The 26,196-nt window shown below is 41.8% G+C and overlaps 1 protein-coding gene and 1 long non-coding RNA gene across 3 annotated transcripts in view; one reads left to right on the top strand and one right to left on the bottom strand.

The window, feature by feature from the left end:
* LOC119168689 (cytochrome P450 2C23) overlaps positions 1-26,196 on the top strand; it is an 81,024-nt gene that overhangs the window by 3,931 nt on the left and 50,897 nt on the right. Inside the window, exons 1-4 of one of the 2 annotated variants that reach the window (XM_075865967.1) lie at positions 150-336; positions 16,711-16,967; positions 18,597-18,721; positions 18,891-18,997. In XM_075865967.1, the coding sequence (XP_075722082.1) occupies positions 16,741-16,967; positions 18,597-18,721; positions 18,891-18,997 (459 nt within the window). In that variant the 5' untranslated portion in view covers positions 150-336; positions 16,711-16,740. Of the gene's footprint in view, positions 1-149; positions 337-16,710; positions 16,968-18,596; positions 18,722-18,890; positions 18,998-26,196 lie in introns of those variants that run through there. The other variant, XM_075865968.1, reaches the window with a different exon arrangement.
* On the bottom strand, positions 2,010-6,770 carry LOC142764770 (uncharacterized). The gene is made up of 2 exons (XR_012883867.1): positions 6,479-6,770; positions 2,010-2,334 (listed from the first exon to the last, which is right to left on the bottom strand). It is a non-coding gene; the product is annotated as an uncharacterized LOC142764770 (long non-coding RNA).

Raw genomic sequence — 26,196 nt, 5'->3', positions numbered from 1 at the left:
AAACATAATTACTGCGCCGCAAATGTAAAGAAATCAAGGAAATGTAAAGAAATCAAGCAAATGTAAAGAAAAGTGGCGGAAGCACCTGCTGCGGCTCTAGCAATCCAGCTGGCATGTGCACAGGTTATCAGGGCACATGTAGTCTCGCACTCTTAGGTGACATGCCGCATGCCGTTTATAGCACTAATTCCAATGAAATGAGCCAGGATTCTCGGAAGCGAACTGAACAAGTCATTGTCTGGTGTGATACCCTGACCGTGGTGACCAGCAGTCAGCTCAACTTGCTCATTCAGGTCTAGAACTTACCGACCGACCTGTGCCCTCTTTCGCTACAAGGTAAAGGTTGTTTGACTTCCTGTCTTTATAGGGTTGACACTAAGAAGCATAGCAAGGAAAAATTGTTTGCACTACTTAACTACTGCAACACGACGTGGAAACCTCAATGAGCAATAAGCGTAGGACTGGGGTCATTTACACACTAGCATGTTTTGCTATTTACACAAATCATACACTGCGTATCTAGATACATGGCCACATGAGCTTTGCGTGAAGCCACTGTAATGCTACATCATGTAACATAAATTTACCCGGGCGGACGAGATTCAGTCAATACTCGATTTACAACACACAGGAAAGCGTGGTGTTGTGTGTTCATTTGTGGTTGGCGTGACCTGCTGATTGGACCATCAAATTGCAGATCGCGGCTACAGGTCAGGCCCAAGAAGCAGTTGTGGCCTACGGGGCTTTGTCAGAAGGGCCCCGTAAGTGATACCCACCAAGGCGTGGTTTATTGAGGCTTGTTGTCTCTCTCAAAGTTTTCGAGGGCCTTTGCTACGGTGTGTGTTGTAATCATTACCTGGTTCGGGCACGCGATACCACTGACAATAATGATTGTCATTCAAGCAGACGGCAAGTTTAATCATGCACTTCATTTGCCTCTGACATGCTGACTTCTAGCGCGGTATTGTCAAAGAGCTCGCTTCAAGGAACAAATATACACTGGCCAAAAAGGCTGCCGGAAATAAAAAATTGTAAAACTCCTGTTCAAGCCAGAATTGAACCGAGGCTCTTTTTATGATAAAAAGACGTTCGGCCATAAAGCCTTGTCATTGTTTTCTTAAGACAGTAATTGTTGGATACAAACATGGCGCTTAGAAGCAATACAGTACAGATGGACCGACGATTATGCTGAACCTATTGGTATCGTGACTAAACGATGAACACGAGGTACTAGCTAGTTTGCATTATTCTTTAGAGAAATAAATGAATGTGGTGAAAATTACCAAGAATACCCTGGAACAGAAGTAAGAATATACACCCTAGAAAATCAATGTTACATGCTGAATGAACCCATATTTTCTAATATGCATACCTTACAAAACTCTTGGCTCTTTGTTCCCCTTACACATTATGCATTTTAATCACTACAAACATGTCGACTACTAAATCATTACAAATCGCTTGCTTTGCCTGGGACCGCTTAAAAATAAACGTATACGACCCTACTGAAACGTTCCGTAAGATGCGGAGACCTCAAGTACGGAATTATTGGAATATGGAAGACGTATGATGCGGACTCCGCATAAGACGTATGATGCAGACTCCGCATAAGACATATGATGCGGACTCCGCATCTTATGGAAAGACGTATCATGCGGAAATTACTGAAATGTGGGCATGTTACGTCTGAATCTAGTGCAAAGCAATATAATGTGTAAATTGAATAGACGTCCACATCTTGAGTACATGCAATACTGTGTACAAATCACAATATTTCTTAAATGTGCATGATGAGGGATTGAATCATCGCCATCTTTCTAATTGTCGTGATGCGGAAGCAAAATTACCTTTCAAATAAAATACATTACAAAACTACTAAATTAACATGCTAGCGATCATAAATGGTGGTTACATTACAACACATTAATGCAGTGTTCTATGGAAGACATAAAGAACTTATAAAGTTATTATTATCAATAGAGAAGCATTAATATACACATCAGCCCTGCTACAATCAATATATTTTTTTATTTGTCTGTATGCTCCAGCTGTGAATAGTGACATTGCAGTGTTGATTGTACACAAATGAGGTGACTGCACCGTAATTTCACAAGCTCCACCTAAGCCATAGGATGGTGGCACAAAACACAATGTAACAGCAATTTTAGAACGAAATGTTTCAACATAAATAATAATCATAGCACTGTGAAAGTGTGGCGCTGTGTTTATCTCATGAATGCCTTGTGGAGATCGGCGAAATGCTGCTTGAGGCTCCGGCACCACTGTAAATTTCGAAGGTCACTGCCATAGAACTTATGTGTCCTTCATAGGCACCTGGAAATGAAAATAATTGGCACAAATAATGTCAGAGACACATGTTAGCACAATAGTTCACATGCACAAGAAATATAACACACAGAATGAAACTGAAAATGTAAGGCACACAATCCTTCATGTTATGCATTTGTGAATAATAGAAGGAATGAGTGTATAAATTAGTTCTGCCACATAAAAAAACAGCATGCTTATCACAGTGAAAATAACTAGGTTGTCACGATTTTCAATGGTAGAGATAATCGATTAATATGTCCTTATGAAATTATGATTTAAATGCTTCCTGCACAGTAAAACTTTAGGAACTGCAAGTGAAAGCTCTCAATGTACATTTAATAGTGTGTGCATGTACATCTGCTGCCTTAATATTATACAGTTTGTGCACAAAATTGGCATCTTGAACAATTTTGAGAGTTAAACCTATGCAACTTATGAAGGTTAAAATCACCATGAAAGCAAGCAGGACCAGGCAGGTGCCATTAAATATCTGTGCAAGCCAGATAACTATAACCGAACTGCACACATATAGGAGAGCAAGAGTAACAGAAATTCGGCTGCTGACCCGCATGTCGCGGTATCAAACCCCGGCTCCATTTCCGATGGAGGCAGAAATGCTGTAGGCACGTGTGCTCAGATTTGGGTGTACGTTAAAGAACCCCAAGTGGTCGAAGTTTCCAGTGCCCTCCACTACGGCGTCTCTCATAATCATATAGTGGTTTTCGGAGGTGAAACCCCACATATAAATCAAGAATAACAGAAATAAACTACCAACAGAAAAGTTGGGTGCATGTGCTATCTGTAATTGCTTACACCTTACTGCATACAGCATGCTCATTCCATTTTAAATACCGATATTGAAAATAACTGCTCTATTAGGAATGTAAAAGGTAAGATAGAACTGAACGACTCTACAAAAACTGACCCTATTATGACATCACGTTTTCTTATAACAAAATTGACTAAGACTCTCAAATATCATTATGCAAGGAAAAAATCTTCAAAAGAACAATCAAGTTTGAAGTCATAATTTTTAATATGGCTACTATGACTATAACCAAGAAATCGACCTCAACATGGCTAATGTTAGTTTTTAAGGCCTATGTTCACTAGACAATGAACTATACCACAAAAAGCACAGCGTTCAGGCAAAGCACCACACAAAAAAAGAAAGCAGTCCTTTTTGTTATTACCTACAATGCCTTTAAAATGGTATTTTTACCTCTACTTTCCTCTTTTTATCTAAGTAACGGGTGTGAAACAAGTTAGCTGAAAATGCACTGTGCCTCCAAAACCTGTTGGTTGAATCTGAATTTTTAAAAAATGGTGAAGCTTGCACTAAATTAGGCTCCACAAGCCTTGGAACAGCGAGACTACATGAGTCTTAGGACTACTTTGGTTACCTGTGTTTTATTTCTGGGCCTAAGCATAAAGACAAGGGCTTAACTGAATTGCTGCTAACAAACAAATGCTTTCAAAATTGCCCGAGCGTCAAAGGATGCTCAGCCATTTGTTGTTTTTCGCCCTGGGCTATTCTACACCAAACATACAAACCATACTGCCTGGCGAACATCACAGATGTATAGTTTAAAAAATGATGGTAATTTACTCTTCTGAAAATAGTTATTTGCACAAATGTTTTGAAGAGAAAAAAGTAGTGGTCACGTGGGTACCTTCAGAATTTCACAGAATGTCGTGCAGGTGTTATTTGTGAGAAAAATTTCAAAGTACCGCATTTTCTTGCCATATCAAACTTGATCTACATATTAAATAAAGCTGCTTCCTAAAGTATTTGAAGCCGAGTAACATTAGTGCCATTTTTCCACTACATAGGGTTTGAAGAATTCAGCCAAACTGTTTATCGTTTGCATTTCTTGTATGGCAATACTTCATTTTGTATGAATATTTGAGCCACAAATACTCACTGCACAGAAGTTATATTTCACGAAAAAAAATAATGTTAGGTCCAGATTACAAATATCACTATATAATTGTTTTTGTCCACACTGAGATGCAATTTGAGCTGTGTGTTTGTCTAATTGAAAATTACTTTTATGTGTAAGTTGAAAGTAAATAAACAGTTCTTGTTACATGGCAAGTGTTATCATTACAATTTTTGTTTAAATGAGGAAAATGATTTTTGAAGTCTCCTATTGAGGGCCATGGGGAACTTCGGAACGGAAGCTGTCATATATCAAATGCAGAAAACAGCCATCATAAGAAAACTTCAAAAATTCATTTCTACTTTAAGACAAAGTGTAATCATACAACTTCCCATATAAAGAGAACTGCTTCCTTGCTTTTGATGTGGCGAAAAAATTGCACTAATATTACGGAGCTTCATGCACTACACACAATCACCTTTACTTAATACCTAGACCGAATTTGGTGTCGAAGAGGCAGTATTTTGAAACGCTTTTTACTTTTTACAAACAACACCCAGACGACATCCTGGGAAGTCCAGAAGGCACCAACATGGCCTATTATTTTGTTCTCTGCGATATACTTTAGCATTTTGCTGTTTTCAGAAAACTACAGTAAACGAGCACAATATATTTTTTAAAACACATTTAGGACGGTTGGCAAAATGGCTGGGATGTTTGATGCATAATTGCCTCACTGCCAGCATTTATTCTTCCGAAGCTCAAGCTATCACCTCTCTGTTACTGCCTCCCTCACATACAATGCCTGCATAGGAAAGAAAAAGAAAGGCAGCTCCGACAAAGTTCACAAGGCAAGATATTTTCATGTTGGATAAATTCATTACCATAAACAGCAGCAAAATAACATTCATTTTGAGTAGTCCAAGACACAAGCTATATACCAGCATACTAAGAGCCAAGCACAAACTTTTCATTTGAACATGTGTGGTGATAGGAAGCACTTATTGCAAGACTGATCAGTCTGTAATTAACTGAATGAAGTACAATGCACTGTTCAATCCAACACCACATAGGCATCTTTGCTATAGCAAAGCCATTTGTCATTGATTCATGCACTAGATGGGACAATGCAAATGTAACAAAAAAGGTGAAAAAAGAAAACAAGGGGAAAAAAAGAAGAAAAGCGGGGATGCAAAGTAGGAGCAGTGTAGCACTACTTGAACTTTGCATTCCCCTTTTCTTTCTTCTTTTTTCTTCTTTTCTATCATTTATCTTTTTTGCTTCCCTTACCCCCAACTTCCGACAGGAGAACACTTTGTATCAGCGCAACCTAACTTGAAAAGAAGCAAGGGCTGCACTCTTCTGCGTTATAGGTTTTTTTTTTCAGACAAACATTTCCAACAGGCACACACGCCTGCACCAAAAGATGATGTCATTACTGACCCCATTTAAACTAACACGCCAAGGATGACAGGGTGACTTCTAAAAAATAGGTCCTCCTATCGCAACATCGGCCAGCCTGTCTGAAGCACTTCTACTGTTCACCCCGATTACCCCACTAGATGTTTCCATCTGTCGACTCACATCTTCATTTTGGATAACACTAAGACGAGCTTACATTGATGAATACGCACGAAAGTTTAGTGATATATCATGTATCAGATTAAGCAACTCTGTTAAAAAATAATTGATGGCTTGCTTCCAGGCTTTTTATACTGTAGCCTGAAACTTCGTAATGTCTTCTATGCACATGAACCAGATTGACATCGTAATGCACAACATGCTTAAGAATACTGCGAGGAACAAGATAACGACAAAACGACCAGCCACCCAAATTTTTCGCTGTACATGTTTATAAAATGTTCATGTACCCCAAACGAGGTGCTTATGATACAAGCCGAAAAAACCTACAAGTAGGGCCTTGGAGTCTTCTGGAAGTAGACGTGTTGCATTTTTTCTGTAGAGGGCTTTACACCCATAAGTGAGGAACAAAACTCCTGTATAATGAAGAATGTTGGCAGCTATCAGTTATAGAAAAACCTAATGCAGCTAATCTTCCCCGACACATCTGTACATTTAGAGAGGTGACGCAGCTTCTGCGATTGTGGCAGTAACTCCAACAGTACCAGTGCGAAAATTGGCACTACTTGGCTAGACAAATGTCCAAACATGCCTGCCCAACTCCCTCTAGCCATCCTGGCTGAATCTGACACATGATTTCTTAACTGCTGGCTGGACAAAAACAAAACCACTGAAGCACTCACAATACACAGCGTGAAGTTCCTCTGGAGTGGTCAACTTCGTCTTCTGCGATGAAAGAGCAGCACAGTGTACTGATAAGGCACTCCTTGCAATGGTTTTCAATGCCACAGTGACCTTGCTGTTCCTGTCGAAGAGAGTTTCGGGAGCTTGGAGGGTGCTTGCTCTTCTCTGGGGGCTGCTGCCGCTCCTCGTTTTCTGCTCAAGGTCAACCTGCACAAAGTTGTAGACGAGGCTTTAAGAGTTGTATATAATGATATACAAATTTTCGCTGAACACACATTTCCTTGTGGCACACTGAGGAATTTCTTATAAAACTTAAGGCCTCGCATATGCAAACATTTACAATCGATCCGAAGATGCACTCGACTCTAAAGGAGCAAGTGTATATAAAGAAAGGTCATTCAGCACAACCACAACTACAGTTGCACACGAAAATGACATTTTGCACGATTCTGTTTATTTACATGGTCCATTTTATTTTATTTACACAGTCCATTTTACACGGTCCTGTTTTACATGATCTGGTCTGCAGAACTCTTGAACCGGGCACCATATAGGTTGAAAGACACACACAGAGTTTGAGACAAAACTAGTTTCCCGTGGAGCATCCTCTTGCACTATAACAACACACCTCAATCTAGTTAGTTGGTCAGAACGAGGTGAAAACAGCTCGCACTTGAAAAGCACGGGCAGAAAGAATGACGCCTGCACCCTGTGCTCCCTGTACATTCTCGTTGAGGGTGCAGTTTTCACCTTATCCTTTTGCAATTTCGCCTTTATAACGTTGTTCGCTGCATAATATTTGTGGCGTTAAAGTGTGTGATACCGTCATGTGAATCCCATGTAATTTATAAAAATGGAATACAAGATAGCTTGATTCAAAAATAACAAAGTGCATCCAGCGCCATGTCTTGTAGCCATTCTTTAGGTAAGTGGCAGAATGATTTATTCTTCAAAACATATCTTACTTGTAACCACTACAAGAGCTAACTCGTACACTGGCACATTCTGTTTGCCTCTTCAGATTATAAGGTACCTTTTTTACACCAGAAAATCTTCAAGAAGAATAGAAGTGTTGTAATTGTGAAGAAAGAAAAGTAGAAGGAAAAAAAGATAACCTGCCCTGTACAGGGACCGAGCCTGCGAACTTCGAATAACATGTCCGATGTTCTATCAACTGAGCTATTATGGCGGCTATCCCTCTTCCATTTTGTATGGTATATATGTGCATTTATACATGGAAGAGTCAGTCAGCGCTGCCTGTTACCATTATGGCGAGTGTGGGACACCTTTTTTTGTCTACTGGCAATTACATTACGATTGCAATTACGTTACGATTACTTCCAATATCCCTATACTTCTTTGGCAGCATTATGCATCTGTCAGTTCTCAGAAAATCTGCTAGTCACAGGAGGTGGCAATGGTTCGCCCTCCCACCTAAATGCATGTACTTGAACACATGCACAACTGATAAAAAAACAAGTCACACACCGCTAAGATTACTGAGGTTCACTGTTTCAGATTCATGAGTAAAGAAAAGAACTATAAATTGAAGGGTTTGTTGTCTTTGTTGAACACATTATAATGAGAACTAGCAGAAAATGATGTCAAACAAACTATAGGGGATGTTATCAAAAGTAACTTTAACAAAATTGTGAAAAGAAAAGTGAACAAAAACGTAACTTGGCAACGTTTTTTGACAATTGAATTGACATTACTTTTTATAACATCCCTATGTTTTACTGGATAATGTTGTCAGGTAGTTCTCATTATTAGAGTGGTGAGTAGGCTGACAAAGAAAGTATATGGCATTGATACTTCTTTTGAACACCTAATAGTTTGAGGACCTTAAAAGAGCGGAAGCTACTTTGAGTAGACCAGAATATTTAGTTGGAGCAAAAAAAAAACGTACACACATTTTTACCAGGCTTTTTAACACATTTTGAGACATAAAAGTGTATGCTGCCTGTAATGTTAAGTACCATTACTTTTGTCACACTGTGCACTGTAGCAGATGTAGTTAGAGTGGTGATAGTGAAGGATTAATCAAGCACGCCACCAACTGCGTTCACATCAATGGTCGCGTATTTTAAAAATAAACCTGCTGTATAATAAAAAAAATTTTAGAGCATTTATGATTTCATCCAAATCAAGTTAAACCGACTGGGTAAGCAAACCATTTGAATAAAATCAAAAGGCATAAAGTGATTCATGTATTATAACTATGTGAACAATTTCAGCAGTGCAGGGCAAAGTGACAACAGTTCTATTAAAAACCCCTCTCATTATAACATGCATGAAAAGCACCACACCAGAATATTTTATAGTGCATGTAATATCGAGACTACTAGACTGTCTATTGACCTTTTAGAAGAAAGGTATCTCCTTCACGTTTAAGGGGCAACCACTTAGCCTTTTCCTGAGCTTTTCTGTGAACATTTCCTGAATTTCAGATATCATTAGGATTGATTTAGAGTGAACAGATTTTGCTTACGCATTGAAACCTAGTTCTGTATGTAACTGCAATTATGGGTGCCAAACCACCTCCAATTAATTTTTAACATTTAACTTATTTTTTAACTGCAACAGCACAACTAGCTATGGGTGCCCAAAAAGTAGCTAGAAATAATACCTTTACCTCTTTGAGCCTTTTGGAAGTGTTCAGCTTCTCGGTGCTCACCTTACAACATTTTTTTTAAATACGTGTTTGCGTCCCCACTGCTCTTGCTCCTTGTACAGTGAGGAGGAGCACATGGCAAGAAGAGACAAGAAAGAAGCATAGCGAAAAAAAAGCGAAATAAGCGAGGACCTCTTTTGTATCGTACAATGTGTGTAACATTACTTTTGCGACAACATATAGACAAATTATCACGGCTATGCATCCATTGTAGAGTCATACACAGCTGCAACACCATGACTAAATTTCAACCTTGTGTTTGTTTAGGATACCTTTATAGTGGCAAGCTAATGATATCTGCATTTGTTTGGCACATATTAAGATGCAGTGAAATGTGATATGGTAATCTCATTTAGAATGCACATCATGTGGCTTCATTGTATATGTGGCCACAAGTAACTCTGGTTGCAAAGCAATATGGCAGAGCCTAAACAGACGTCACCGACCACTCCAATCTGAACTTGCCTTTGCTACTTGCCCATTATCATCCCAGCAAAAAATGAACAATTGAATCTGCTATAGATATGTGCAAGCTTATGCTAAGGACCAAGTATGAAGGGTGTTTTGTCATTATTGAGATCAGTTATTTGTTCAAGAACACTTGCTGTCAAACACAAATACATTGCTGTCGAAGCATCAAGACTCAAATATAAAGCAAATAGTCTCTTTAAAACAGTCTCTTTAAAAATTACAGGCCACAAGGTGCAAGATCAATATTTGATATACTTGGGATGTAAGGCACGCACAAGAGGTGCTGCCATATTATACTTTTCCTTGTGTTGAAACCTGCTTGCTTTACTCACCCAACTCACCTGTAAAGATGCCGTGAAAACACCAAGCAGCTGATGCAGCAAGGTTGAACACATTTCCAGGGATTCCACCATTCCTAGGCAGCCCTACAGCCTCCACAGTCCTGCAACCATTTGTAAGACAAATATAGTTCTACCCAAAGTTCTTGGTTTAAAGACACACGTGCAAGACGCATAACCACTCTATAGGAAGTTTGCATGATAATGCGCTGGGTAGCAAAACGGATGCCAATATCAAGTAGCCCGGCCTGCCGATTCTTTTTTTCCGTTCTTAATTAATCAATCTATGGTTAATAAATGTTCCCCCAATGTGAAGTGTACTGGCAGTCCGGTGAAGAATTGCAATGTATTTCAAACACAGTCCAATTCATGGCAAGTAAGCATGCAATAGCGTTTTGTCAGCTGTTCGGGAAAAGAGCATGAAGTTTAGCTAAAACCCATGTTTTTTATAAACACCATTCAATTTGATATAAAAGTTGTGAGCATTATGTGAAGGAACACGGATTTATGTTTAATCAATGATTTCTTATATTGTACTGATATGAATGCAACTAACTGAATATGAAACGATAATTTTTGCTTGAGAATTTAGAGTTATGAACACTATTGCACTTGCCAGCTGCATCTTGTCCAAAACAGTGGCAAGATAGGCTAGTTTCTGTAGGTGAGCAGTAATGAGCAGTGAAAAGTAACAACAAGAAACACCAGTAACAACAGTAAGGGGCAAGCACAGACTGCCAACTGTATAATTTATTGCACAAAAGTTCGCCTGAATATCAGTCAGACAACTCGTGCAAATGAAGGTCCAGTTGGGAATGAACAAGTTACAAAATCAACAATGCCTGCTTTCACTAACAGGACCCTCATTCACATAAAGTATGCAGCGATAGGCCCCTACCGAGGTACGTCACAGCATGATGTCACTGGCACATGTAAAAGGTGTGGCTTGTAAAAACACTCCCGCTGGTGGCTCAGCCCGGTACAGTCGTGCGGAGTTTGGGGCAAGTTTTAATTTTCCAAAGCTTACACTTCACGTTACAATGTCGACATTAGCTGTAGTATGTGTCAGCAAACATCTAGCTGTGTGGTAAACTGTGTGGTAAAATATTTGCCACGCTGTCTGTTTATCTTGAAGAAGTGAACACACGTGGTGGCCTGTGCGAGAAACAGTGGCATAGTCTTCAAAAGTGTGCACTGTTGATTACGGCATGTAGTGTGCATTGAAAGGTATTGAGAATATCGGTTCAACTGAGAATATTGTGTGTAGTGTGTGCAGTGTCAATAACAATGTGTCTTGTTTGCGAAGACGTTAGCACTCATGACAAGGACCGGTCGATGAAAAAACTTGATTCGACATTTTAGTCAAGGTAAATATGCACTTGACGCGACCATATGCGAGTGGGTACATCTCGGTGTTTGCGCTGTGTGCAGAAAAAAATTGCATGGTTACCGGGCTAGAAGATACCATTTGCTGAAGCTGCATGTATGAATCGCCCCGACGAGTACGCAAGCCCAATAAAGGTATAACTCGTTTTATCGAAGGCCTCATATGTTTTCATGTAATAAGCAGAGATTCTTGTTTCACATATACTCAGTACCTTTACCGCTCGATATTCATGAAGTGACAATGCAAACAACAAGTTTGTGTGTTAGGTCCTAAGGGAGCAATGTAAATATGCAAATAAGTTGTAGGTGTCAGATGCAGCGATGTTACTGCACAAAAGATTACATATATATTAGGCTACAGGTTTAGAATCGCATACATCTCAGTGGTCTATCAGGAACGTCACAAAGAACTTCCTCGCCAACCAGCCCTTGCACAGAGGGAGCGAATGGCTGGCACGGTGCTTGAAGTGACGTCAAACTATTTGCAAACATAGAGAGGTTTCTTACTTAGGCAACATTTTGCACAATATATTTTTTTGATGCAAGACTGTACTCGTCCACATTGATCATACTGATGTCTTTTGTTGTTACTTCTTGCTGTGAATCACTAGGCATTTAGTCACCATGATCTTTAAAAGCTAATTTCAGTGTTCCCTCTCATATTGCTGACAACTGTGTTGTTGCATAAATTGGGCAAAAAAGCAACACAGAAAGGCTGTCACAATAAATACACCAACATGGGTATTCTCCTGCAAACAAAAGTTGGCACTGGTCCTGTCATTACCCGTCTTCCTTCTCTCTTTGCCTTGTTTGTGCTGAAACAGCCAAACACCTGATGAGTTAGATGAGAAATATTAACGCATCAAAACTATAAGTGCTTGCATCAGCAACTACACAACAGCGTGATAACCGCACCCCTACCACACAGCAGCGAAACATATTTTGAACATGCTGGCAGTGTATTATTTCATAAAAAGCAACTCTGGCAGATTACAAAATCTCACATTGTGCATGCAAGTTTTCTTCAAAGTCAGGCGTACAATGTAGGTGCTGGCCGGTACATTATTAGTTACAAGCAAAGGCGTCTTGCAGGTACACATGCAGATTGCACGAACACCTCTCTCTCTCTCCACTAGGCACACACATTATATCTTTTAACAAGCACACGCCACTGTTTAGGGACATAATAACACTCTACCGTGAACGTATGCTAATCAACCCACTTAGGCGCTTGGCTAGGTGAATCGAGCCAAGTTACAAATTGTATCGCCCGCGAACGTAAACAAAATGCTGCTTTGCATCAAATGGCACTGCAGGCTTCGTTTAATCAACAACGTAGCAAGCGCCATGTGCGTCTTCCTCAATACATTGCACATATGAAAAAAATTGATCACTATACACATGCATGTTGCCGCAGTTGTCTCGAATTAGCTCCAGTAAGGCCGCGCCGATGCGCCATGGCTCTGCTGGCGTTAGCGTTGTCAAAGCGAATCGGCAACCGCACTCGCAAAGGCGCGTAAGGTTGCCGTTTCTCGACGCCTCGTTCGAGTGCAGCAACACACACTTGCACTGAGTGGCATACTTGGTCTACATAAAAAAGTGTCCCCCTTATCTTTAGTTTCTTTCACACTGTCCCGAGGGAAGCGACCACAGGCGTCAGCCGTCACCTCGGAGTCCTTCGAGCGCCCGCCCAACCCGCCGATTCCTTGGACGACTCGCACTTGATCCGCACTCGGACAACCGCGGGAATAGGGCGCAATCTTAGCACATCACACGAACGAGGAACGGCGCTTCCTTGCGTAAATTTAACATTTCGTGCTCTCGTGTGTCGCAGCGCGAACACATGACAGACGCACCGACACGGCATGCCCACGAAAACAAAGAAGACAAACAACATGTGGCTTAGTTGTGAATGGATTTGACTTGGATATCTGTGTGAGGAAAATAAAAAAACAAACATCTGTCGCTGCTATAAACCAAAAACAACTGTATGTTATCTGGCAAAATAACTTTAAAAGTGATAAACGGTTATTCAAAAAACAAGTTACAACTTATGAATATTTTTGCAGGTCTTTGTTTTGTTTTTGTTCTAGCAGACGACAGCCTCCTACTGCTTCTACGACAGACGTAGTGCGGTTTCACGTTCGGTGCGTGTCGCCGACGCAAAGCTCTACAGTAGTGATATCAGAGTTATCAATTCTCAATGAATCATAGAATGGCTACAAAGCAGTAACGTTAAGACATAGTGCAGTACGCAATCTTTCAAGGTATGACATTTCTTTGCTCTGAAGCAAATCGAAGCAAGCCGGCCGGCGCAATCAGCTGATGTCGGCACTACGCGAGGCATGGTCGTGCGCAATAGCGTCGCGCCCCGCGCTCGATTTGTCATCAAGCGATAGAGCTACTAAGTGGAATACAGCTAGAACTAGGGATTAATGGCGTATCACTCTAATTCCCTGTGGTGGCCAACTCAATCGCAAGAGAGCCCCGGGAAACAACTTTCAACTGCTCAAGCTTGTGTGTTGGTGTAAAAATACTTGTTTTCATCCGAGGCGGGGCAGCAATCTATAGTTGAAAGACATGCGAAAAGCATGTGACGTATATACAATCCCAAAACATATGCACACAACAATAGATACGATCGCATATCGTACATAAATATGCCAACACATAGCGTGTAAAAAGCAAATTTATATACATAACTTAAACTCATGGCAGTCCTCAGCGCGAATAGCTCAGCAAGTCAATAAAGAAAAAAAAAGAATAGCTCAGCAAGCTAACGCACTCAGTTCACGTACGCGAGCACAACTGAGTGGCGCAGGTTCGAGTCCCGCCAAGTGTAATATTTTTTTGTTTTTTTTTTCAACGTTTTTATTGTACTGCTATCTTTTCTAATGCCTTAGGCTCTAAAACAAAATAAAAGCAATATTGCGTTCAAGTACGTATGTGGGACTGTGTTTTTGCGCAACAGTTATTAGTATTTTTATTTTCATTATTAATTTTTTATTTATTTCATAATATAACAAAATTAAGGACTAAGGAGAACATTGGGTCTGCTTGATTGTGAAGGGACTCGTTAAGTGAGAAAACTCAAACTAAAAAATTTATTTGAGAAAAAACTGAGCATTTCACAGCCGGACCAGTTTCTTGAAGGGTAGGCCCTAGATATGCGCGAGACTTGCTATATGACTCATCTCAAGCTGTGGCAGTTGAGGGAAGGCAATATCACCGAGAAGCAGCTCCAAAATATATTTTGGTGGATGTTTTTTGATTCCTCCAAAATAAGGGCTGCACAATTGTGATCGAGCCAAACCAAGAATTGCGGGCACGAAGTGAGACAGAAAATGAATAATGTTGATTGTTTGAAAAATTGCCCTTAATAAAAGGAAATGTTATGAGTGCTACGTAGCTTAACTCGCAGTAGGAATTTTATATATACATATAGATAGTTTAAGATAGACAATGTTGCACACACAGACATTGGTTAAATTTCTTTGCAGCACAGTTGAAGCATCTATGTAGAACTGAAGCATCAAGAGAAGCTCATGCGTCCTCACTTTATTGCGCTTTACATAGCTTGTATGCGTTCATGCAGCCATGATATGATATATTTTAAAGCATTTGTTTAACCTATAATCTTCTTATTCATTAAAGCTGGCCCATAAGTTGTGTCTTATGTAGCACTACAGTTGAAGCGTAATCTGCATGGTGGTCTGAAACAATGCTTTTGAAAATCTCAAAACGACCCAGCTCTATACACGACCATCCGTGCAATAATGATAAGCACCATTAAGTGTTTGTACATATCAGTTGTGCTCTCATACCTAATTATTTTTCTGACCACTCCCTCTGCCCCTACCTCGTTTCTGTCGTGAAGCTGTGGCAAGTTGTGTATAGCTGTATTAATATTGTAGGAGCACATACTATCAATAAAAATTATTTTTAGGCTACATGCAATTAGTTTTCTTAGATTTTCATTTCTTTTGTCGGTGCTCAGGAGAGCTAAGCTCATGGTCGATATTTTAAAATGACATTTCTCTTTGCCAATGTTAATTAGTGAGAACAATTTCATTAATATTGACAAGTTCATTCACATTGAATTTAGTTCTCATTATTATTGTTTCTACCAAAAACGAGCCCCTGAAATTACGCATTTTTGCTTGATTTGTTTTCGTGTGACAGCATGCAAGTAAAATGACAGTTATTGTCATTCCTTGTGAATGACACATTTTCCGTGTGACAGACTTTAGCACCTGGTCATCTGCAGAAGTTGTATTCATTCTGGAAAAGGGCGAACAGCGGTGACTGACAACACAGACTAGCCTGCGTTATTTTTTTGTACTATATATGTCACTGTGCATTCATTTATAACTTTATAGAGCTCGGATTTCCTGCTGAAAATGTGACAACAACTGTAGAGTTTCCACATTTTTGCAACAATCCACATGCCTTTCATACACTATTGCACATTTTCGTAAGCACCTTACAAAATCTGTATATTTCCGTAAGACCTTACATTCTGCATTTTCCTTATGAAAGCTTCTGTACACTCCGTACACTTTCCTTATCGTTCCATATCTTCCAACATGAACTCTCCGTATGCTCCATAAGTTTCCTTATCTTTCCTTATCCTTCCATATACTCCATAAAAAGCTTTTCATATATGCCATACATTTTCCTTATCTTTCCGTATACTCCATAAAAAGCTTTCCGTATACGCCATAAAATTTCCTTATCCTTCCTTATACTCCATAAGAAGCTTTCCGTAAATGCCATACAACTTCCGTATATTTCCATAAAACTCCATATTTTTTCCGTATGTAGCATAAGGAAATGTTACGGAGTCCATATATTTTCCGTAAGATTTCATACGGAACGTTTCAGTAGGGGATTAGTACATATAGAAAAATCTCCTTAAAACTTGTGTGGTTTCGCGACAGAAACGTGCAGTGAAGCAAGTGCCCTGACACGTGAATTCGACAATCATGAAGGTGCTTAAGGGTCCACTCATTACGGAGCACACAACGTCTTCTGCAAAGCAAAAAACAGCAAGAAAGCCAGCTTCTGCATTTGTAGGTTCCCCGGTTCTTGTTCTTCTGGTGGCACGTTACGAGTACCCATGGACCACAAAGCCGCATAGTGATTTACAAGGTGATCGAAGCAGGGCGCGGTTACAATTTCTAACTTTGAAGACGAATCTCTATTATTCTCAAAGATTTGAACCACCACACAATAATGCATCGATAGCAGTTTGTTTCGCGAATACCAACTGCTTTTTTCTTTTGAGTGCAATATTTTTCTTGCCCTCATGTCTGTATAACCTAGTGGTGATCTAAAATGCAGCTTTTTTATTTTTTTTCAGTGCCATATCAATAAAGATTTCTGTGGTGGTATGTTTGGCATAAACTGCTGCACCCCTGGAGGGCTTAGCGCAGTCGTGCTGCTTTTGTTGTGGGTGCTGTTACTTTGGAGATGGTTGTGGAAAAGTCCTCCACTAGGAACCCGGCTACCTCCTGCAGTTCCTGGAGCCTCGCTAACTGGACACCGGGAAATGCATGCAGCCGACTTCTACTGCACTACGGCTATCAAATGGGCGATTGAATACGGACCCGTGTACAGGTTAATAAGTGTGTGTGTCTGTGTGTGTGTGTGTGTGTGTGTGTGTGTGTGCGTGCGTGCGTGTGTGTGTGTGTGCGTGTCTGTGTGTGTGTGTGTGTGTGTGTGTGTGTGTGTGTGTCTGTCTGCCTGCCTTCCCGCCTGCCTGCCTGCGTGCCTGCCTGCCTGCCGGGGCATTTATTTCTTACCCCTTATTGCAGCCCTACCGTCATTACTTTGTCCCACTCTGCAAGCCTCAAAGTAGGCGTTTGTGGGTTGCATTTTCTCGTTTCCCAGCTACCTGTCTACAAGCAACATGCACTACTCGAGCAGCTGAAATCAACAAAGTGCATTCATAGGAGCAGAATAATTATAAAATTTACATGGAGTGCCATTCAATATTCATCCAAAACTTCTTTCATCCCGCGATGTTCTAGCTTCACTTCTATAAGGTGTTCACAGTGGATTAGCAGTGATAAATGCGCATTTTTACTGATAAGACGTTATAAATTTAGGCATGAATAGTTCAACAATACAAAATACGTGCACGAAAGCAAACAAAATTCGGAAGCCTTTGCACTACTGGCAAAGCTTTGTGTCTGCTTGCATGACGCCCTGTTTTTTTGTGGCTTTTATTTATTTCAATGCTGTTACGCAATTTCTCTATCCCAGTTTTTTCTCGCTGTACGCTTGTAATCGTACTTTTATCCACACAAGCTTAGGCACGTAGCATTCCAGTAACTAGAGCCAGTGCGTTCATATTCAGGCGGCAATAAAATCTGGCAATGTTAAATCATAAAGCACATTGACAAACGGTCAGGTCTGTCATAAAAGAGACGGCCGATCAGCGATAACGCACGATATTGGAAGCATCAGCTACCGGAGAACAGAACATAAAGACGCGCATGCATTCGGCAAGCCTTTGTAGGTCGCATTTCCGTATGTTTTTCGACGTCGAGTTTTTCATGTCCAAGGCACTCATCATGATACATTTGGGGTGCTTTTTTCATCACAATACCACCGAAGAAATAAAACCATCCCACTATTTTTACCTGAGTAGCACACAAAACGGTGTGACCCGACTAGAATTGCTGGAACATGACCTCCTCTATTGTTGATGCCAATGCGAATTCTTGCTTCTAAGCGGTAGCCGTCGGTCCGCTTTAGTTAAGGAAGTGGTCGTGATGCAACGCCACGTAAAGGGTGCGGCTGCTTGCGTCACACATGCGTTTGAAAGGAGATGCGATAGATGCGATTTTCTTTTGCAATATCATGGTTATGTCATATTTGTTCATTAGGGTTCTCCTTTTTAGCCCGATGTGGTGCCGCCTCTTGACAACGCTCGTGGGCCACCTCTCAAAGGCAGCACATGCAGCCGCGTCATAGTGAAGCGTCCCCAATGGCTACCCATATAGCACCATGAACAGACGTGCGCTCTCTTCATAAGTCCGGACCTCATAGCCAGCGTACCCGCCAACGTAATGAACATCAAGAACATTAAAAAACTTAAGCGGTTGACTGTACAATTTTATACTCTGAGGTAATGAATGAGACCACAGTGTAGAGTGCTCGTCAGCGCTCTAACTGTGCTACATAAGTTAAACATTTGCAATACTGGGGTTGCCCCCTTATGATAGTTTTTCCTCAATACAGATTACGGCAGAACCTCACCAGCATCGTCGTGCTCAACGACTTTAATAGCATCAAAAAGTTCTATTCCCGAAATGAGTTTCTCAACCGTTCCCGGTTCTGGCTAATACAATCTCACAAGTTCAAAGGTGGGTACACGAGATGCCAAGACTTTCAATGCAGGCACTTTGCCTATTTAATGTGGTGGCGATAATTGTGCAACCACCTAAGTGGCGCACTTGGCTGCTTAGTTCATAGAAATTTTGTTATTCAGTGTCATTACTGAAGTCTGAATATTGTTCTATTATAGTCCCGTAGGGCTCGGGACCATGAATGGTGTTAACTGGAAGTTGAACCGAAGATTCTGCGTGAATAAACTCCGAGACTTCGGCATGGGCAAGTCGTATGCAATGGACGACATAGGGGTTCGTTTACTGATCTTATTGAACACAAAATTTACGTAATAATTTACGATCTCCTAATGTTTAGCCTTGGAAGCACGCATCAATGATTCACTGTTTTGAGCACCTATATTTATAAAAAACCGCGATACTACATTTAACCCTTAAGCAATATCAATATAACAGAACGGTGGCCCCTCCGTGGTGGTCTATTGGCTAAGGTACTCGGCAGATCGCGGGATAAATGCTGGCTGTGGTGGCTGCATTTTCGATCGACGCGTAAAAGCGGTAGGCCCGTGTGCTAAGATTTGGGTGCACGCTAAAGATCCGCAGGTGGTCTAACCTTGTGAAGCCCTCCACTACGGCGTCTACCATATTCATAATGCGGTTTCGGGACGTTGAACCCTATATATCAAACAAACATAGGGGTGGTTCCGCATCCCGTCATCGCCCGGCGGCAGTCTCACATCTCACCGCTTGTGAGTGAGAGCTTGCGGAGACAGAGTGAGATGCCTTAATTGAAGCTACTTTTCATTTAAGACTAATGGTAATGCATACTTGGAGCCACCAGATAGCTTCTTGTAAACTTCTAATATAGTTTCACGTTACTATTGGGGTACAGGGGCATTTAAATGGTTTTATTTTTGTAATATTTTATTCTACAAACACTTTCCTAGAATGTTCCAAAGTATCCACGATGCATATAGCTGTACCTCTATGTAGTCGATTGCTTTTTATCCACGGGGCTATGAGTATGACTGTTGCGCGGGTGCCCTAATTGTTTTATAGGCACACTACAATTTAGGTACTGTAGCGAACCTAATTTTGCTTCACTCACACACTACAGGTGTAATTCAATATGACTTGTCAATTGAGTCGAGAAGTGACATGTTTTAGTAGATCCAAAACAAATGCATGAAGGGGAAGAATGCATCTTGGAAATAGCAATTTGTGAACAGGGTGTTTATTCTAAAGTGCAGGGATTGTGTGCTGCTGCACACGCACCACGGTTTACGATTTCTCATGCATCAGCAGTCATTTTGTAAGAAAAATTTATATGGATGAATTTCACTTGGAAGCACACATGATTCTACCACGAAATTTATAGTCGAGGAATTTTATTCTCGTATTGGTTGCTTTATTGGTGCAATGTGACATCACTTCATGAGAATATCGGAACAATATAAGAGTCAACGCGTGGAAACATGTGGGTGGTAAAACTAGACTGTTTTTTTAAAGATAACTTCACGGAGAGAAAAGAAAACCCCTTTGAAAGAAAAGTGTTTACTATTACGAATTTCAGAAAGTGTCATGGAGCTGTTGATTAACTTCCTTGTCACCACATTTATATTACAGAGTCACCCAAATATGTTTTCATTTTCGGTGTTTTATTGCTTCAATGCGACCATACTTCACACAAATAACGAAATTAATTTTGTGAGATCTACTTCTTTCTAGCGCGCTTCTGTCCTACACTCTAAATGATGGTACTCTTGTTCGGGGTACAACCACAGATGGTAATAAGATAAAGGTATTTCAAATGCGAATGGGAATTATTATACTAACTTACAGCATGTCCTGTTACTCACCAGCAGAATTCTTCGCAAAATTACGCGTTGTAATACTCTAATTACTTTACGAATAAAGACTGCTTGCATTATTACAAAGTATCTATTACAAAGTATCATATGGTGGTTTTGGGACGCTAAAACCCCCAAAAAGTATCCAAGAAAAACTACTGCCAATGCGTTGCAAAACGTAGCCTAGCCGATAATGATATGTTGTAGCAGACGAAAAAAGATGCCGATACATTGGAACCAGCTGATTTATTTCGGAATCCACGCGCGCCTCCTCGCGCCAATGCCGACTTGTTGGTCTCGAAGGCCAGCACGTGACAGGCCCCCGCCGTATAGACGAAGTCCTATTGAAACTAAGTTGATTGATTGATATGTGGGGTTTAACGTCCCAAAACCACCATATGATTATGAGAGACGCCGTAGTGGAGGGCTCCGGAAATTTAGACCACCTGGGGTTCTTTAACGTGCACCCAAATCTGAGCACACGGGCCTACAACATTTCCGCCTCCATCGGAAATGCAGCCGCCGCAGCCGGGATTCGAACCCGCGCCATGCGGGTCAGCAGCCGAGTACCTTAGCCACTAGACCACCGCGGCGGGGCATATTGAAACTAAGTTCATTTGACAGTCCTGGTCTAGGTGGCCTAATGGCGAATGGGTGATCAATATTCCTCGGGAGGTCGGGGCTGGGAGTGGCGCAGAGGTCGAGCAGACGTCCTGCGTGAACTCCACGTGCCTGTGCGCGCGAGACGTGCAGACGTAACCGTCGCATGCACCTCACCTTGAACATGGTGTCGCGAGGCGTGATATGGCTTATTCGAGTTCACGGGCAGGTGGAGACGCTGTAATCTCTACAAATTGGCAATTTGAACGAAAGTAACACGGCACTTGAGTTCGCGTTTCAGTGGCACGCCATTTCCCAGTCGAGCACGAACCGCTGCGCCAGAGGTGCGGGTAAAAAGTCGTCTCACTCGACGTCGTTCAAGCATGAGAGTCGACTTCCGCAGCCTGGCGCGGTGATGGCGAGGTAGAGTGGGTCTGCAGCAGGCGCGCAGCAGGAGTCATCACCCATCGGCTGGAGCCCGCCAGCTGTGAGCGTCGATAACGCTCACGTGGACTAGGCGGCATTTGAGGACACAGTTGTTTGTTATCTCAACGAAGCGGTAACAACAGTTTCTACAAGTTTTTTTATGGCCGCTGGCGTTGGCACATCATATGGCGATGTCGTTGCTGGTTCACTGAGCCATGCGAGTAGATGAACGCAGGGGTAGGCGACGGCTGGTATGGTGATTCAAACGGCTCACGTGAGGCAACACTCGTTGGTAGAACGTGACGTGCACGGTGTGGCCCTAGGCACCGGGTTGAAAATCAAGTTGTGCGGTGGCTGTGTAATTACCTGCGAATAAATTACTTCCGTAGCGCTGAAATTTGGTGGAATCTGGCTTGATTCGACTTGTTGTGGCTGCGGGGTTGTGATTACCCAAAGTTCATAACTAAAGCTTATGGCGGCAGCGAGCAAGTCACATGGCAGTGTCGGTTGTGGTAGGGCATGCACGACAGCTCGAAGTCAGTCGTATGCCTGCGGCCCTAAAGGAGGAGCGACGCACTGCAGAGCATGTGGAAGCATGGCTGCCGTGATATTGTACCTGTTCTGCTGCGAGACGATGTTGCCCAGGTTCGAATCAGCCTTCTTGTTGAGAAGCGAGTGGGCTGACCTCTTGGCCAAGTTTGGGTCGTTCCGCCTTTAACGGGATGCAGGGTGTGGTGGTGGCGTTATGGTGATAGGCAAGTCAGATGTAACTAGGCTCAATGCGAGTGTCCGGTGGATGGTTCTAGGATGTGATTTCATGGTCCGGTGGCACCACTGTAGCGGAGAGACACAATGAGAAGGATGCTGCTCAACCAAATGATAAAAACGAACTCATTTATTGCCCGGCCCACGCGCGCTTAGTCGTGTAAATCCACGGTTATAAGATGTTAACACGATGTCATGCGAACAATGAAAATCGAATGTTCCGTCACCATCTAGCGCCACTGTTAAACCAGAAACTACAAAAAATAGCGGTGAAATCGCTCACTTGACACGAAAAAACTGCGTGTTATATTTATATAAGTAGCCCACACTATATTCATATAAATGGGCATCTTTCCACCAATCCTTTCAATGTTCGCGACACTTTTTATGTATATTAGGCGTCTTCCCAATTTCTACGAAATTTTGGTAAAGCCAGCCAAATATTTTGACGCATAAACTTCCTGGTTATAATTTTTTGCATAGATGTTTAACAATCTTTCGCTAGCATGTATCAGTAAATCTTGTGTATGTTGTTGTTTGATTTGTTTATTTTGTTATTATTTATTAGTCCTACAAAATGTTTGTTGCTCTCATTCTACCTGAATGATTACCTCATCGAGCTGCTCATCAGTAGCTTTAGATCACACCTTATTTCTCTCTTTAAAATAAAAATAAACAATGAGTTTCATTGGATTTATTGAAAAACAATAATAAAGTAATAACAGTGTTACCTACGTTATTTACAACAGCTGCGAACTGTTGGTTTAGTCAAGACACGCAAACTTTGTCAAAACTGACGCCTTCTTTTGCGAGATCTTGTGAGATAGCTTCTTGAGAAGCTATCTCACAAGATTGTTAGAGTGGGCTTGTCGTTGGTGGTACATGTGGAAACTTGTGCGCGCGCGCGTACACAAAGAAAGAGAGAAAAAACACGGATAGAGCATAACTGATGATTGGACGATGCTATTACACTGAACACAATGCTTAGTGAACTGAAGCGCTATATAAGTGCTCCCTGTGAGCACATGTGCTAGGAGACCCCGGATGAACGGACGACTTTTATCAAATGAAACTTAGCCCTATTGCAAAAACCAGCGCCACTGGGAACCAGCGTCCAGCACCATGCCTGATTATGAGCCCAGTATGGTACTGGGACGCTGGAGTGGCAGCGTCCCAGTACCCTGCTCAAAATGGCTTTACAAGGTTAAAACGGGGGTTCCCATTCGTCATAAATAAATATGTATATAGGTCCAATAGCGCGCGATAATATTGAAAATAAAAAATAAACGCCCTCAGGCGAGATTCTAACTCGCCCTTTCGTTGTTTTGAACCGAGTACGCTATGCACTACGCCACGCCAGAACATGCATATGGGAATACAAAATGACTTTTTATCCGAAAAATGCGTTATTCAACCTCATGTTTACAAGTCGCACAGTAAAGACTGACACGATATTTCTTTACAAATAACAATTGCGTCTTGATTCGACAGTGACCAACAGCTTCCAGGCACCGAATGACGTACGGATATTAGCAAGAACGCGAAGTTTTTTGTAGAATCCACATTTTAACTCTGAAAAATCTCAAATTGACTGGAGGAGCAGCCGCAGATTGCCAGCTGTTGCTGCCAATAGTTTTTTTTCCTATGATAGTCGGTTCTTTTTGCACTTGCTACTGGTCAACATGTAAAATGATATAAATGTCTTGTGTGGTAGATATCCGCGCACACGAGTGAATGTTGCATATTTTGTTTTCGCGCAAGCGACGATGTAGCAGTACACATCAGGCGTGCCAGATTACATATTTGCATTTATATCAATACCTGCAACTAAAAAACCACCGAAGAAATGACTAATGCGATCCGCTGAAAAACTATGCCAGTACGTTAGTTCACTGAAGAGTACCGAATTACCAACTCAAAGTTACGTGTTCTTACATACGAGTCATAGAAGTACTGGCTCCGACGCTCGCAAGAAGGCTCTCCGTGACAGCCTACGTTGCTGAAATCACGACACATCGATCATCGCCGCTCCTTGTGCGGGCACCCAACATGCAAATAAAACATTGGTTTAGGCTCAGGGATCTCTAAACTGTACTTTACAGTCATTCTTACACTTTAGAATTCTGCCTACTTAAAGTAAAAATCACCGGCAGCATGTACACTGATGCGGCCGGCACGATAGGCCTCGCTGGGACGGGGCACGGGGTAAGGCTGCTCTGGAAGTAGCTTAGTTGCGATGCTTGAAGTTTCTGCATTTGAGCTTTGCAACGTTTCTAACTGTTACCTAAACTGTACCTGAAGTAAATATAAGGTCAATAAATGCCAGAAATGCATTTAAGGAGTGGCGATAGCGAGCGACAGCCGTTTTTCTGGCCTACACTGGCAGTATACAGCGGGCATGCCAGTGTTCAGATATAAGCAGTTATTTAATTACCAACAATTAAAAAAATAAACCATAGAAATACCAATGCGATCCACTAAAAACGTATGCCAGAAGTCAGTTCACGAAGGCGTACTAAATTAGCAACTGAAAATTGCGTGTTGTTACATATCAGTGAGAGAAGTACCGGCTAAGTGCGGCCGGCAGCTTTCGGTGACAGCCTGCGTAGCTGAAAGCGCGACGTTCGAGCGTCAGCGCTCCTTGTGCGAACATGGACACAAAACAACATAGTATTTGTAGGTTCATAGATGTATAAACTGTACTTTACAGTTATTCTCACACTTTAAAGTTGTGTGCAAACGAAGCAAGAAGCGCCGGTAACATATATACCAACGCGGCTGGCACGACAGGTTTAATGCTCGCAGGGCCGGGCACTGGGTAAGACCACTCTCGAAGCCTTGAGTTGGTATGATTGAAGATTCTGCCTTGAGCTTCGGAACATTTCTAACTCTTTCCTGAAGTAAGCAGAAAGATAAGCATGGCCAGACATAAATTTATGCGGTGTGGCGGAATCAAACGACATTTTTTTTCTCGCCTCCGCTGGGAAACTGCGAAGCGGTCGAGGGAGCTCATTTATGTTTCGTCAGCTTGGCGGCAAAAACATATTCCTGTTTCTGTTAGGAGTGGCGTGCAGCTCCAAGCTCGCAAACACTGCAATTTGGAATCGTTACAGCAATACACGGATGATGCGAATATGACCGGTATACGCGGGGGCATATGCGATAACGGTGCAGTATAATTGCTGCGATATGTACATGCGCCACAAAAATTACGTATGCTCGGTATCTGTTAGGGTAGCATCTCTCCATGCCGTTGAATCAAGCGTTTATATTCAACGACACCAAAACATACCACGGCAGACGCTGCAATAACGTGCACGCTACGCTGGCAGAAACAGTGCGTGCTCCAGTATTCACCAGCGGTTGCCAGTGAAAATTCCAGCGCTTCCAGCGCTTCGCAGTGCACACCAGCATCACAGTGGTTGAGGCATTGCCCCTACCAGTGCGACACAGCTTTTTCCGAGTGCGCCTAGCGAAGAGCATGTGATTATAAGCGTGTACCAGTGTTTCCACCGTGTACCAGTGCTAAAACACGTACTGGCATCACGCTATTTTCGCAATAGGGAATGAAAGGGAGGGGAGGGAGCACCTTACTAACTCCGAGCGATGTGCTACACATTGACACGCGAGGTGCCGTGGCATGGCGTTTTGTTTAGGAAGGCAGCCTTTTTCCGTTTTCTCAGTAGAAGCTGTTCTGATAAAAAAACTTCCTATTAGCACCATTTTGATTTACTCGATGACCTCTTCGGTTGTCTCAATTCATTAGTGCAAATAACGACGGCAGTTATCAAGTAAAAGTGCGACACCACAAGTGCTGTAATACGAACTGAGATTACAAGTCCTTTGATATTG

Source organism: Rhipicephalus microplus, chromosome 6 (genome assembly GCF_043290135.1).
Source record: "Rhipicephalus microplus isolate Deutch F79 chromosome 6, USDA_Rmic, whole genome shotgun sequence".
NCBI classification, from domain to species: Eukaryota; Metazoa; Arthropoda; class Arachnida; order Ixodida; family Ixodidae; genus Rhipicephalus; species Rhipicephalus microplus.
This window is presented reverse-complemented; position numbering and strand designations above follow the sequence as displayed.